The 16,606-nt window shown below is 39.7% G+C and overlaps 1 protein-coding gene across 4 annotated transcripts in view; it reads right to left on the bottom strand.

The window, feature by feature from the left end:
- Window positions 1-1,923: 1,923 nt before the first annotated feature.
- The window catches only part of LOC124277949 (solute carrier family 22 member 4-like), a 93,336-nt gene continuing 78,653 nt past the window's right edge, over window positions 1,924-16,606 (bottom strand). For 2 of the 4 annotated variants that reach the window (XM_046713667.1, XM_046713668.1), the window contains 9 exons: window positions 11,967-12,329; window positions 11,427-11,655; window positions 10,557-10,749; window positions 9,758-9,991; window positions 7,418-7,552; window positions 5,621-5,824; window positions 3,530-3,602; window positions 3,168-3,188; window positions 1,924-2,429 (listed from right to left, as the gene is read on the bottom strand). In XM_046713667.1, the coding sequence (XP_046569623.1) occupies window positions 2,247-2,429; window positions 3,168-3,188; window positions 3,530-3,602; window positions 5,621-5,824; window positions 7,418-7,552; window positions 9,758-9,991; window positions 10,557-10,749; window positions 11,427-11,655; window positions 11,967-12,299 (1,605 nt within the window). In that variant the 5' untranslated portion in view covers window positions 12,300-12,329 and the 3' untranslated portion in view covers window positions 1,924-2,246. Of the gene's footprint in view, window positions 2,430-3,167; window positions 3,189-3,529; window positions 3,603-5,620; window positions 5,825-7,417; window positions 7,553-9,757; window positions 9,992-10,556; window positions 10,750-11,426; window positions 11,656-11,966; window positions 12,333-16,606 lie in introns of all 4 variants that reach the window. The other 2 variants (XM_046713666.1, XM_046713669.1) reach the window with 2 other exon arrangements.

Raw genomic sequence — 16,606 nt, 5'->3', positions numbered from 1 at the left:
AATAGGTTCACAACTGTCTAAATACGTATTGTGTCGATGTTTCCATTTTCTTTAACAATAAATAGTTATCATCGAAACATAATTAAACAGTGCCTCTGAAATCTTACCACTGCAAAGGCAACTGGCACAACTCATCACAGTACCCCTAGACGTTATTGATTCTTCCTACAGGGCATTATGATCCTCGTGACTTTTCCATCTGGCAATAAAGTATGAGATCCCTACTTCGCTTTTTTATTCATGGTAATGAGTCCCGAAATGACAGTCCTACGTACACCGAAGAGGAAATGTCTTTATTCTTTTAGACTGTATAACGCTACTATTCATCTTACTGGCTAACCCATTGTAGCTATCAACAACAGGGCCCAGTCCAGCTTTATTCTCATCCCAAACTGAAGTAATCCACAGGGCAATGTCTGGCTGACCTGCCAATACCTACTTCAAATATCAGACCAAAATTAAGTCACTGGATTACGTGTTTACAAACTACGACAGCAAACATATCGGTGAGCTCGAGAGCAATTTGTCCCTGGCCAAACCAATGTTACAACCCCCTTGTCAATGTCTTGGTATTGAGTACATGTCATAGACATGACAGATTAGCTGATATCCATTAGGAGATGCCCAACACACGGCGTTCTGATGGATTTGGGTCGTTATTGAATTTGGACATACTTTCCAGAGGGATAAACTTTTCAAAGGGTTTTCAGAATTCCCACATTTCACAGAAGCTTCTTTCAAAGTTAAGTGTTTTATGATCAAATGGCAAACTAAATTCTTTCAGAAAAGGATTACTTTGCAAAATGAAATTGATTTTCCTGATTATAACCACTAAATCATGACCGTAAGGTCAGCTGCTGAGATGAGTCATATAATTTGGACAACTCAATGAAATTTCATTGATTCGAGCATTTTGATAAAGCTAAAACAGCGACAGTCACATGCCACAAAACACTATAGACAAAGTGATAGATCACACAAGTATGCGAGCTAGGACATTTTCTTCCTACAGAATGCCAATGGTGTTTCTTTACTAACGGACATATTTCTTCATGAAAGCTAACACTGAAGCAGGACGCCGTAACCTACCGTAACGAGATTTTACAACCTTACTTTATGTTCAGACCAGAATCGATAACATGCACTTAATACACCAGGTGTGGATACGTTCATACAAGAACTGCTGCACAGAAACCAACCAAGCCGCATGTTATTCCTCAGTCGTTATACTGCTGTATTTACTGGAACATTTATCAGTGTATGTGTATTTCTACAGTGATTGTAGGTACCTCAGATGATCGCTTACAATACACCTATGTTATTCAGCGACTGATGCCAACCAATACTTGTGAACGTCAATATGTGAAAGAACCAATATCATGAACGTACATCCAGGATCAAAGGAATCAATATATTTTAGAAAGATATATGACTTTTTATTCGTTCATGAATAGCAATAGTGTAACTAAATAACCAGTTGGTTTGTCATCCAGTGTTTGCTGACATTTCTGACCATAGTGTCTACATAGAAAGTGTACAGCCATCAGCTTTATGGGGCATAAAGTAGCAGCTTGGGTCAGCTTGGCTTATTCCTGAAGACAAAATAGCGATAGCATTAAAACACATGCTGAGATCTACTACTTACGTATTTGTACACACGTACTGATATCCCTACAATAGTATTTTTTTAACTTGAATGTAGGTAAGAGCCATTATCCGATGATGTGAATAATGGAATCAATTATCAGTGGATGTAACACAGACTATATTGTCATTAGTTATGCTTTTCAACTGCCAGCCAACTTGCAATACGGTTCCACCCTCTGGTTACTGAACAAGGCTTCATCCTGTGTGTGGTTCTTCATTCTTACACCAGTCGTGCCTTTCCACATTCCCCCTCTCATCTACTTTAGAATTAGAACATTCACAATAAATGGTTCTTTTTATTCTTCATCGTTCCACAACAATCGGAACACAGTCGAACTATGAGTTGAATACATAATTATGTCATGTTATCCCTCAAGACATTCATTTAACATCATCGAACACTATATCGGTTTGTTTCGGTGGTTGTTGTCGACACCAATGTCTTCAGCATCAAAGAATACCATCATGCAAATCTCGACACAATCGAAGGTAATGTTTCAGTGTGACCACACACACCTCTGTGTAATGCAATGCAGCATGATATCAACATTTGATATCAGTAATCCTTTACTCGTCCTTTTCACACAAATGTCTCGTAACTACAAGGTATCCCATGTGTTCACAAGCCTTGTTCCTTCTTGTAATGGAATCTTTCGATGACGACAGGGCAGGATATTTGGAAGTGGACGCCCGAGTGTCTCTGGCAGGAAGAGGGCAGCAAAGCCGACCGTGATCATCATGCCGCCGTACACCAGGAAAGGCACTGTGTAGTGGTTTTCATCCTACAGCAGCAAGAGATCAAAGAAGATTGGAATAGTCATGATAATGCTTTTATTATTCTTTCATGGGTTTTTTCAAATATTACTAATTGCACATTATAGCATAGCGAGTCTTGCTGTACATTAACTAAAACACATAGTTATAGAGAAGGCTGCTGCACAGATAAGTCATTCGGTACGCAAGTACAGGTGAGTGTTTGTGCATGGCTGTTCAACAGTAAACAATTGTACGAGGCACGCCAGCATTGTAAAACACTGACAGTGAGTACTACAGTGTATGTGAGCAGGTAAACACTACCTTCTTTACTTTAACAAATGCAGTGTTTCATTAAAGAGTGCACAAACTGCAAATTATCAAAGGAGCACAAGTTGCCCGTGAAGACTGCATATACTTCCTGTTTTCAGGAACATGTATATCGTGTTTAATGATAGCTACATCATCGAAAAGTTTCTTTAGGATTGTATCACTTCGTCTGAGTCTACGTTTAATGCTCAAAACAAGGAATTACGACTTATCTTATATTACAGCTATTATTAGAGAGCTATTCTTCTGGACACTGAGACGACAAGGGTCGTGGCAAGCAGACTACGCATGGGTAAAGCTATAGCTACAGCTAATACAGAAACAACAAACACCTGCAAATGGAGGGAAAATTCTACTAAACAGTGAGTGCGGTGAATGTTCACTGTTCACAATGCTATGAGAACACTGACGTGAACGGCAACGAAGCTACGGCTTACCTGCACCTCCTGGAAAACCCGCTAATGAAATAAAGACATATTACTTCATCTTATGGTCATAGTTTGTATTTCCTGAAGAGCAGAATGACGTTTCAGACCAAGGTCAATGTATAACGTTTACTCGTGAAAGGAAGACTGCTTTCTACCACTAGATTACTACTGGGTACCTTTTAAGTTTGTATGCTACATAATATCAACTAAGTCCAATAATCTTAATTGTTGAAAGAAAAATGGAGATTCGGGTCAAGGAACATTTTACAAAATATTCTACAACAATCGAAGCTATTGAGGGATAGCATTAAATATATCTACTGCTTTTCGTAAGTTGATGTGCTCTAATGAAATGACAGGAAACAACTCACCAAAAACTTGAACTGTTTTGATATGATTGCCCCAGTTGCTGTAGACAGCAAAGCAATCGCTGTGCCCATGCATCTGTAATGTATACATGACAATTCTGGGAATCAGTGGTGCCGTAGAGAAAACCATATAGGGACAGTATCTCAGCCATATCGTGACTAAAACTACTTCTAAATTCATAATACATACATATAATATATAAAACCCTGTTAACGAAGGACAGTAAAATTACTAGATTATCACAAATGAGTTAAAACTAGCTAGCATATATCTTTAAAAGCATAAAACTATTTTTGGACATTACAATGTAAAAATGGGCTAGTAATCGCCAACAGCTGAAGGTAGATCACCATACTAGGGACAGTGCCTTTGCTACCTGCATGGACCCTAGCTGGATTTACACCATCCCTTCAGCCATTGGCGTTTATGCTGAGATTTAGCCATACATTAAAATGACAAAAATACTACGATTAAAAACCTGGTAGACTTAAATGTTTTGGGACGTGCGTACCCTCTCAGGAGGACAATAGTTTGACGCTACGTCAACCCCCTTCGAAGGTACAGCCACTCACAAATTCAGTTTCTCATTTAAATCACCAATACTCAAAATTTATGTATGTACAAAACATATGAATCAAAATTCATCTATCAGTTCTATTTCTTTTAAAAATTCGATAATAAAATGATTATTGACCCATATAGTGCTTCAAAACGTTAAATGAACAGGCTTAACGCAAACCGACGGATACAACGAACATTTTTTGCTGTATGTTATTTGTCGAATGCATATAGCAAACTATAATTTTATCAGTGCTCTCTTTGAGTTCGTTGTAGCCGTAGTGAACTGAATTCACTTACTTTAGTGGTAGAACATGAAAACAGCCAATATTTGTGAGATTTTGGAAATTTATGGTGTTGTTTTCATATCCCAAAGACACAATTAACTACCCTTTTCTGGAAGAAAATAAATTTGCATACACATTTTTCTTTTGTCAGTGTATGTCATAATGTTATGCTGATAATTCTGTCCATGAGCATGAAAATATGAAACCCAAATTTGATTGAACTTGAGAAAGGCTTCACAATCCACTGCAGCATTATAGATGGAGGGCCTGTTTTCCAGCTACTAGGATTCTAATCAGCATTAACATGGCTGTCACCACTAGGCAGATAGTGAGCTTATCTGGGGGGTCAAGCGTTAATAAAACACTTCAGACCCTTCTTGAAAATCGATTTTTTAATTTTTTCAAGATTGACATTTGAAAATTGTTCCTTTTTCTTACGTTAGTACTCTCCATTTCAGAAAAGTAGTATTGATTCCTTCAATGAAAGCCTTACAGGCTCGCAGTTTCATTCGTCTTGGTTTACACCGCGCAAAAAAAACACATTTCATAAGACGAGGCGGCTGAATATAGAGTGTAGCTGACTCTACCATGTGAATATACCTAGATATTATGTTTGATAATTTTATGGTTACTTGTCAGTTGCAAGCTGAAATCTGTAGGTATCAATTCAGCATATTCCTGTAATGTCATCATAACAACACAGTTCAAGGAAAAGCTCGTGTTCCGTCTGCAATGACCGCCAGTTTGTGATTTGAATCTGTTTGTAAACAATCACGTGACAAGTACATTGGAAACAGGATATTTTCTTCATTCATATTTATTCCTAACTAAAAAAACCCATATAATCGAACACCTTTGTTTTACTCTTCAAATGGCAGAGTGTGGAAATTGGATGTGTGAGCGTGGAAAATAACACAGATGATGTATCCTTGCGAGGAATATAACACACCCGATATATCCATCTGATGAATACATCACACATAATATAGCAATGAGTGAAATCACACGCGTGATATATCCATGAGTGGAATGTATCACACATGCTATAGTCATGTGTTGAATATAACACTGATGATATATCCATGTGATGATAATTGTCCACGCGAATGTATCCTTTAAATGAATATAGTCCACGTGATATAACAGTGAGACATGTATAGTCTATATATATTAATATATCTATTCGACCTACATGATATCTATTTGGCTAACATTATCGACATGATATTTCCCCTGGAAGCGTCTTACCGTATAACAGTGGGGAACATCTCTACAGCTGAAATGGCGAGGAGGGAGAGTGTCGCGGTCACCCCGAGTTTTCCAAATACTGCCAAGCCTTTCATCATGTTTGGCATGGACTGCAGATTACCAGTCATGTCTAGGACGATGATAGACAGAGACGCAAAGCCGGACGCCACAGCATATAAAAACAGACACCAACGTCGCCCAAGGCTGAAACAGTAGTCAAACACCAGTAATTGACATCTATAAGGAGAAGAGTTAATATCAAATGGTAAGTTTGCAAGCTTCAAGTTGAGGCACATTTCCCTGATACAACCTTACGTACATGTATAGTAGTCTCCTGCGACAGATCGTTGATAAACTTGTCTGCGCCATAGACGAAGCTTGTTGGTCTCACAGAAGTGGTAAACTTTGAGAGACTGTATCCTTTAGTGATGTAACTCTAGACCCAAGCATTCCAAAGATAACACAGTGTGGTGTAGATGTACTACTCACCACCTGACACTGACACGCCGTGACATAACTCCCAACTCACCCACTCATCATCTGACACATTGTGGTAAAACCTTTCCCTACTGGGCAGCTATAAAATAACTCCAACTCACAAATTCATCATCTGACACATTGTAGTAAAACCTTTCCCTACTGGCCCGCTGTGACATAACTCCCAACTCAACGACTCACCATCTGACGCATTGTGGTAGAACTTTTCCCTACTGGCCAGCTGTGACATAACTCCCAACTTAACCACTCACCATCTGACACATTGTGGTCAAAGTCATCACTACTGACCTGCTGACAGCTGTGATGACACTCCCAACTCACCCACTCATCATCTGACACATTGTGGTAAAACTCATCACTACTGACCTGCTGACAGCTGTGATGACACTCCCAACTCACCCACTCATCATCTGACACATTGTGGTAAAACTCTTCACTACTGACCAGCTGACAGCTGTGATGACACTCCCAACTCACCCACTCACGATCTGAAGCATTGTGGTAAAACTCATCACTACTGACCTGCTGACAGCTGTGATGACACTCCCAACACACCCACTCATCATCTGACACATTGTGGTAAAACTCTTCACTACTGACCAGCTGACAGCTGTGATGACACTCCCAACTCACTCACTCATCATCTGACACATTGTGGTAAAACTCTCTACTACTGACCTGCTGACAGCTGTGATAACACTCCCAACTCACCCACTCACCATCTGACACACTGTGGTAAAACTCATCACTACTGACCTGCTGACAGCTGTGATGACACTCCCAACTCACCCACTCACCATCTGACACATTGTGGTAAAACTCATCACTACTGACCAGCTGACAGCTGTGATGACACTCCCAACTCACCCAATATTCATCTGACACATTGTGGTAAAACTCTTCACTACTAACCAGCTGACAACTGTGATGACGCTCCCAACTCACCCACTCATCATCTGACACATTGTGGTAAAACTCTTCACTACTGACCAGCTGACAGCTGTGATGACACTCCCAACTCACCCACTCATCGCTCACCTTTGAAGCCAGTCATCAAACAACATGATTGCATACCCGATATCTTTTTGCGAACGTGCAGATTGCAGGTACACTCGCAGTTTTGTTCATATGCACATTATGCCTTGATATGTATTTACAACAGAATGGATAAAAACACGTATACGTAATTAGAAGTTCTTTTTTAAAATTAGTAAGTGTTAATCAAGAAAGTTGTTTAGGCGATTCCAAGACAGCATTTTCACGTTCTCCATCAACTGATAAGTGTTGAAAAGGCCTTACCATTTATTCACAACGACTGCCGACCAGGTTAGCGGAAGGTCGACGATATATGGAAGGAATCTATCTACATATACGTTCCCAGTTATTCTCCGTGTTTTCTCAGCAAGGCAAAAATATACAGTCGACGCAACCAAGCTGAAACAGACAAAAGCAAACATGCCAGCAAGTGATTCAAGATACGTATTGCGATGATCATAGGTATCTCAGGGTGACATACTGAGGCAACTCAGTGAGAACGGCGGTCAACATTCCAATGGCTGAAGGAAGAAATGAAAGATTTCTTGCATATTCTGCTGATCAGTCTGATTGTTGTTATCCAAAAGACCCAAAAGAGCAGTTAGTTGTATCCGTTAGTGTGTTATAAGCATGTTCGGCTTGAGCATAGCTAGCTGTATATAATATAATAATATATACATCAGAAAATGTTTTCTTATAATATTCGCTTTGCACAGAATGAAGGTTACACGACGCTGTACTGTCGGAATAATGACAAAGACATTTTGGAGTTGATGTAACGGTTTCACAGGAAACACGGAGTTCTCAAATGTATCAATATTTTACTTCAGAGTTAAAGGACCCAATTCCATTTCTCCTGCATGTGCTATACCCTCGTGTAGCTATGATTGAGTAAGGGAATATACTGACAGGGGAATCCAAGACCCAGACAGTATTGATCTGGCCGCGTGGCAGTAACATCTACACGGTCTTCACAGATAACACCCTTCAATTCCGGTAACCACCCCCACCCCCCACCCACCCACCCCCACCCCACCCCTCCACACACACACACACATACACACACACATCTATCTCCAAATACATCCTATTGGCAACACAACCAAGTCGATAGGGGATCACATGCACTGAAGTTCGTATGTTACGTACTGGTGGTGACAGCCAGGTTGTTGCATTCAGTTGTAGGCAACATATGGTTCCAATGTTTAAATATATGATTTAAGATGAGATCTACGTAATTGAGCATACGGATCCACTTGTCGGGAAACAAATAAACCGCATTTGAGCAGACAGTAACATCTGGACAGGTGCGGTATGTAAATATACATCATCATTACTACTTTTTGCTCATATCGTTTATGACAGATGAGAAGGCTTCAGGTTTTCTGTCTGATCACACACAGTTGTCATGGAAATGATGAAAGGCTGAGTATTTGATTTTAACGAACGTTTTGAATGTCAGCCTTTCGTGTGTTTATGCGAGACCACTGTCTATATATGTATCTCATATATCATATACCTTAATAATATATATATGGATGTACACGTAGTTATTCATATTAATATACATGTACATGTGGAGTTGTACATTTAAATATACATGTACATGTCGAGTTATGCATCTTAATGTGCATATGCACGTCGAGTTATATACATGTACATGTAGAGTTATACATCTTAATATACATGTGTATGTAGTTATAATCTTAATGTACATGTACATCTACGTGTCGAGTTATACATCTTAATGTACATATGCATGTAGAGTTATACATCTTAATATACACGTACATGTCGAGATACAATCTTAATGTACATGTACATGTCGAGTTAAAAATCTTGATATACATGTAGAGTTATACATCTTAATGGCATCATTTAAATATACCTGTATTTATAAGTATTCGTTAGAATGAAAATGTATTGTCATTACATATATATTGTAACGTCACAATAGGGACAACATCCTAGAGCGACAAGGTCACAGCTTGCAATGGTTTAACATTGGTTTGAACTTGTCTATGAAGTAGTGTTCTTTTAAAATTCGTTTTACTTTGTCCGAATTTTGAACTTGATAAAAAGGAAATATTGTAAATTTAACATTGTTTCCTTTCGCACAGACATCTAGATGTTCACTCAGTGGGATACATAAGAACGAAACATGTTGGAGAAAAAGGCATTCTGTTTTTATTTATCTATGTGATATTTATGACTGGACACCTGTACTATTTTGGACATTTTGTGCGTATATATATATATATGTGTGTGTGTGTGTGTATGTGTGTGTGTATATGTGTATATATATATATATGGGGGTGTGTATATATATATATACATATATGGGTAACATTTACTTACATTTTACATCCCCGTTCAAAACTGCTGTTACTTAAATCTACATATTTATGAAATGTATCTTCGCATACTGAATATCTCATTGACATTAGACTCATACTACCCCGGACAGTGATGTTTATACCGTAATTTAAGCAGTGTTTTTGAAATCTATTTTACTGAATATTTTATTAACCACTCCGTCTCTAATAAAATGCATCTTTGGCATGGACTTATCAGTGACAGAATATCGTCGACACCTGTACTTACCATACATACACTAAGGCTATAGTCCACTTAATACGGTCGACGGAATGACACAAGTCTAAGTATGTGTATTTCTTGTGATGCATGTGCCCGACAACAGAGGCCCTTGCTCTGTCCAGCAGTGACGTCACTCCCGGCACCGCGTGCTCATTACAAGATATCATTTCCCTAATTCCAGCTTCTGATGATTTGAAGCGTTGTTGGCATAGCAACCATCTAGCACTTTCTGGCACAAGGCTGTAAAAATAAAGTTCAGCTTAGAAAGAAAACACGTTTGATGTTAATGATAACGGTTAGTGTAAAGAACAAGGAATGCAACTGAGATGATAATCATCTTCTGCGTGTGTGTGTGTGCTACGTAACATCTATCACTGGTATACATGCTTGGGACTTCATGGATACTATCTTGCAACAGGCTCTGCCAAAGTTACATGGGATGCCTACAAGACAAAGGTTTGTGACGCAACTCAAATAAATTAAAGCTGCAATACCTTTATTCATTCGAAGCCATATTTTAAAATCATCTTCTTGAATCACCTCAAAATTTTAAAATTATCTTCTTGAATCACATACTGATCATAAACAAAGAAGCTTAAGACATACAAGTACACTGACGAATATGTTTGAAGAAATCAGTTGTTGAATCTACAAGTGTTTTATGTCTCACCAGGCGGCTGGGTTGGTACCGACCTACCATACGTCAACCATGACATGCCCTGAAGTGTAATTAGCAAGATATACATGAGATGTGGTCACACAGAGATGGAGATGGTGAGGACAGACAGGATACACAGACACTCACTAATATGTTCCTATAAATGGGGTTCCAATGGCGCCGGACAGAAACGCCAAATACCGCCAGTTCTCCGTAATGAGAGTCTCTAGGGAGAGAAAGACCACACCCATTGTCCACATGCCCGAACATATACACACGTCCCGCCAGTCCTGCCCAATACACTCCATCGGTGTCACCACACTCACGACAAGGAACGCTCCTGGACACAAGGGAAGGAGTTGTTAGTCATAAACATACATGCACAGGGACACTTGTTTCATTGGTCACATGCAAGATAATGTTTCATGTCATTTTGCCAATATTTAATCAATGCCGCGGCGATTGTCTATATGTCCACAATTTGCAAGTGCATCCTTCTAATTTTCTGTTAACGATTTGGATTTGGATCGAACAGTGTTATGAATTACGATAATGATCAACTGTGAAGAAGAGTTGTTTCTCTGCGCGACATGTGATGATGAGAGACTTGTGAATGTTTATGCTGGCTATATTAGATATGGAGTTGGATGATCTGACAAGATCAGTAATACATATAGCGGTACAGCTGACATGACGATACAACAAGCATCAATAGTCACAACATCGTTGGTACCAAGTGAACCGGAGTTCACAGACAGAAGCAGTCAACGTTGTCTGTCTAAAACAGATATAGGGGGGTTACATTATGTAATTTGTAATTGGAATGAAAAGAAGTGTTTCGAATGAAATATCAGAAAATTGTCCAAATGTCAAATATAATTTGAAATACGGCACACAGAACCAAAGAAGTTATTTGATGTTACCGACATTGAAATACCTTGATTTTGGTTTTTCAGACTTCTAATAATGAATTATATATTTGCTTGATGGGTAACTATGTCCACGTTAAGCGTTTACCTGCTGCCAGGCCCACTATGATACGGAAGACAACGAAGACCGGCCAGGAGGCAGCTACTCCCGTCAGAATATGGAAGACGAGCATCAGTATAAAGTACACGAACATGGGTTTTCTCCGGCCAAACACGTCGCCAAGAAATGCTCCAAGCAGAGATCCCACGATTACACCCGACACCTGGCCGAATAAGGTGTACTCGGACAAGGTCCAGCCATCAAGGGGGCGCAACCACTGTTGGGGGAAAATTCAACTCAATATATTTTGATTGAGGTTAAGTTGAATTACCATAAATGCCAAAACCTCCGCCCGTTTACAAACGAGATACTAGACGACTACGTTATAAAACAGAAGATAGGGAATTTATGGAACCAAACACACCAACATGGCATCAAGTATCGATTTATGAACCAGTTACCCTAACTGATACAGATAAATAATGGGATTAGGGGGAAAACAGTGCATCAATCATATTTTAGATACCGTTCAAAGCTCGTCATTGGAATGAGCTTACAATGTAAAGTCTTAGATATGCCCTCCATTACCTTTGGCACATGAAGAGTCAGGATGAATATATAGCTGCCGGTGTCCGTGGAGGAACATGCCTTGCTGCTGTGGGCAATATGTGTGGTTGCCACAGTAACTGTTTCATTGAAGGGTGTAAATGTCCCATTGAGTGGCTCCGCCCCATTAGTACTGGCCATTGGACATGGGTCATCTGTGGAGGGTTCCGGGGTGGCCACGCACGTGTACACAAGAACGGAGACTGTTATTGCTTGTAGGAAACTTGTGGCGATGAAGGTACGTTTCTGGAAGAAGCCAAACTGATCACTCTGACTAATGATGACTTCGAGGGCCTGAGCGCTCCCATCCTCCATACTGTGCAGGTGCTGGTGTCACCGAGGTAACTGCTGGGGAGAAAGGGGAACATCTATACTACTTAGTCTTTAGACCTGTCATGGCAGGTTGACCCGCTGATCAATTGGCAAAAATCGATTATACACTGAGGGTAGAGCAGGGGTCAGCTACAGACCATGTGTCATATACTTTTCAATATGATAGTCATTCAAGCTGTTGATATGAATATTACAGTATTTAAATTGTTTACACATGCCTGATTGTTTTGTATTCTGGAATGGGCTGGCGGTTGACATGCAGTTGTACTTACAATGTTTATTAATGCAGTTTTGTTCTCGTCACTATATGGCTGGAATAGTGCCGATGTGACGTAAAGCCCAACTTAACTCAACTCAACTGACAATCGCCATAGGTCTATACGTATATTATTGAAAATAGCGATACAGTGACTCTTTCCTATTACAAGAACATGAACAAGGCTTGTGTAGAACTGTAATTTAGAGTTACAAACCATTTGTTTTTCAACGTAAACATGAATAACATAACTCAAACTTTATTTTACTTCATTTTGCCTATATGTTTGAAACGAATCAACTTCGAAGTGCAGATAACATCCTGATATGAGGTGAGCTGTGGCACAAGTATCACACCACATTTTGAAGAATAACTTCACGGTCATATTACTAGACGACATTGACACCTTTGTAATACTTGTTGTAAAACGTCCAATGCATGCCTCGCATTAGAAAACAAATTGTTAAGGTATATTTTAGCAACTCATCCAACATATTATAAGCAGTATACGTTTCAGCCAAATGAAGAAATCCATGTCACAGACGGTGAGGGTAAACGGTTAATGGGAGATAATGAGATCGCGAGAACCATGGGAATTGATCCAGAGGTTAGTGAAGGTTTACCCAAAATGCGAGCCCCGGAGATATAGACGATGCAAATTAACCATGACAAAATTCAAATGGGTAATTGTCCATTTATTTCCAACGGCCGCATGTCGGACTGGGGAAGAAATGACGATTGAAGTCAATACCTATTGATACATGTAATTGGAAGCATGCCGCCCCAAGAGCAATTTGTATTTGCAACTACTTGTTGACGGGAGAATCACACTCCACCGATCGACAGTCGCAATAATGCAGATTCTTTCACATCATTGAGTTGATTATAACGTATTTTGACAGTTACATGGTACATTTACAAGTGAAAGCATCCTCCTTTGGCTCATGAGGCACTGGATAACGTACATGTACACATGGGTTGCGTTGCTTCAGTCGTGAATGATGATCAAGGCAACCTTAACTATCCTCTGAAAGGAACAAATGTCCTGATTCACCTTCCCAAAATATACTAAAAAGGAGTCGAGAGAATGTCTTCATGTTCACTTGCCACACACTAGACTCACACTAGCTGTATTACCAATTTGTTCTGGGTCTGCATGACAGACTAGTACATACAAGTTCCTACATCGTCCACATTTCACCAAAAGCAATCTGAAGCATGACCTGTGTTGAATGTGCTTGTGCTCGTTTTCAGCCTCGTCTGTACGCTGATAATATTGCCATTGTAAGGCATATCTGAATCTGGGATATTGTCTCTGTACAATTTGGATAATCAGTATTGGAATTAATACACATCATAAAGTTTGGGATGATAGCCAAAGTGGATATTAACGTCTTGTATCAAACTTCCTAACACTGTCACTGTGGATCATCACTACAGATGCGCGTCCTTCGTCTACATGTGTAATCAGTTCCAGATACCGACAACTGATATAACCCTAGTCATATTCAATTTGGATGACTACACCCCGCGTTCTGCCAATCTGTCTCATCACGAGAAACCATTGTACAGTTTGACATAATTAATTTGTATTTCGGACTACAGCGCTATGTAATTCACGAGTCATGTAATCCACTTCTGATCCGAAAGCCGCTATTAAGGTGGGATTAGTTGCCCCTGAGTGATGTCAGTGCGGTGCTCCCTCCAGCGTAAACAGAGCAATGGCTGTATCAGGCTGTCGACTCCTCCCTTACCAGCTGATGCCGCAGATAACGGGATCTGTTTACAGTCTCTACCTGGCCAGTTTACCTGCGTGTACTCTCATCTATCCGGGAGCTGAAGTTTACCGAAAACAAAATCTCAAATACAACAAATGCGAATCCGTATACTGATAATATCGACTCTGAAATATATAAACGACTTTTCGTGGACCTTCTATAGCGCACGTAACCCGATGTTGATGAATATGGATTTTCCTTTTGGTACAGTGGTATCTTATCGTGGAGATAGAAGAGAAGCCATTCGGTTTACAGAAGATATAGAGCTATGAAATAATAGCTGGACTGTCTGCAATCCTCGGACTGCAGCTATTAACATAGAAAACATGGTGGATTGAAATATTTCAGTTGAGTGCATGACACCTAACACTGAGTTCATCCGTATGTAAACTATATCAAAACAACTTTTAAGGTCTAGATCTGTTCATGAGTTTTAACCATGTTTCAAAATCTGTTGTGAAAACAGAACATTACATTGCATGTGCATTACTCGGGATGTCAAGAAACTGGCGGTTTTGTTGATAACGGAATATTCATTTACAGAGACTGGACTGTTAGTTCTCACTCATTATCGTTCGCCATCTTATCGGCAATTCTAAGGGCATCTACTTTGCGTGTTATTTTTGTTCTAGTGAACTTAAAGAAAGACAGCATTATCTCCGAGAAGGAGGTAGCTGCCGTGTCGGATGCGACTTCAACTGGCAGGTACAACCTCACAAAACAGATTCAAAATGAACCAAACTCAAGTCGCGTATCTAAACGTCACCATCACAATTAAAGGGAGTATGTTATCTTACGCACAGAAGATGCATATTAAAACAAGGCACATTTTGAAAAAAACGCACTCTGTTTAATAACGTTAACGTGAATGAATTGACTTCTAGATCATGATAAGCATTAACTTCATAATAAATATAACATATATAAACTATACACCATGATGGAGGGTGAAGCGTGTTCTTTTTCGCGATGACAAATTGTACTATCATGAAATTTATTGGAATTCGAACATACCCTCGCAACCTGATGACGTAAAGCGGACGACGTTGTGTGGGATTGTGAGGGATTCGTGAATTGGGAGAATAGGTACAGCTGATAACTATGAGAATAGTTAGAATATTCAGGACATGCAAAATGTGTCCCATTATTCATAAGACGGACTTGTCCTACACTGCCTAGGTAGGATTGTATTTAGAGATTCATCATTCTTTAAATCCGGGTAAATACTCTTAAAGCAAAAACATAATCTACAATATTAGATGTTTGAAACCACTAGGCACTTCTCAACAATGGCAGAGGATGGAGCATCTCCCCTACTTTGATAACCTCTGCTGGAATTAACTGGTTAACTGGTTGAACTTTTTAATGTCTAGGACTCGTAGAGCGAATATGCGGTGATCGAGATCTGCCAGCGTCTTGACGGTTTACTCGGGACTTTTTGTTGAGATGTGGTAGGTTGTTCAAGAGGGAGGGAGAGAGAGCCTCGATGGCCTTCACCGGCCACTAATGAAATGTTGACAGAATACATATGGATGATCGATGACTCACATCACATCGCTAAAACAGTATGCAGCTCTCATGATAGTTGAAAACACTGTAAGCAATGAACAGGGCATGATAACAGTTTCAGTACGCTGGGTTTCAAGGACTCCTGAATAGAAAGTTTTCACATTCTCTCGTGAGAATTTACGTGGTTTTAAAGCAGACACACCAGAGTCTACTGAGCGATTTGTAACATGGACGATACTTGTGTTTTAATACTACCAACCAGGAACTAAACAACACTCAAAACAGGGAAAACACTAACTTCTCAAACTAAGATGACGACGCCGTCTGTTTCATCAGCTGGTAAAGTGCTGGCTTCTGTTTTCTTGGATTCCAAGTTAATCCTACCGATTGACTACCTCCTGGAGGTCAGTCTCTTAATGGCGCAGAATGTTGTGTTGTTCCACTAGGATAGAGTAACTGTGTACAAATCTGTTGTTGCTATGGCTTTTAACACATTGACCATCTTCCGTATTCACTAGATTTGGCAAATGACGTACTGGGTAGTTGTGGAGGACGTCTTACAACACCAGGAAACGCCTGCTACGTACACGACTGGATCCAAGCTCTTCAGGCTCGTTTTGACACCTTTTTTTTATGTTGAAAATAATTAGCAGGCAACTATATCAACACAGTCCATAATCATCAAAACCTTTCATCCCTTGCTTGTCGTATCCCAAATAGTTAGATCAATGCTCATGGCGTTAATC

This window comes from Haliotis rubra, unplaced genomic scaffold (genome assembly GCF_003918875.1).
Source record: "Haliotis rubra isolate DU_JTF1 unplaced genomic scaffold, ASM391887v1 Scf23, whole genome shotgun sequence".
Taxonomy (NCBI): Eukaryota; Metazoa; Mollusca; class Gastropoda; order Lepetellida; family Haliotidae; genus Haliotis; species Haliotis rubra.
This window is presented reverse-complemented; position numbering and strand designations above follow the sequence as displayed.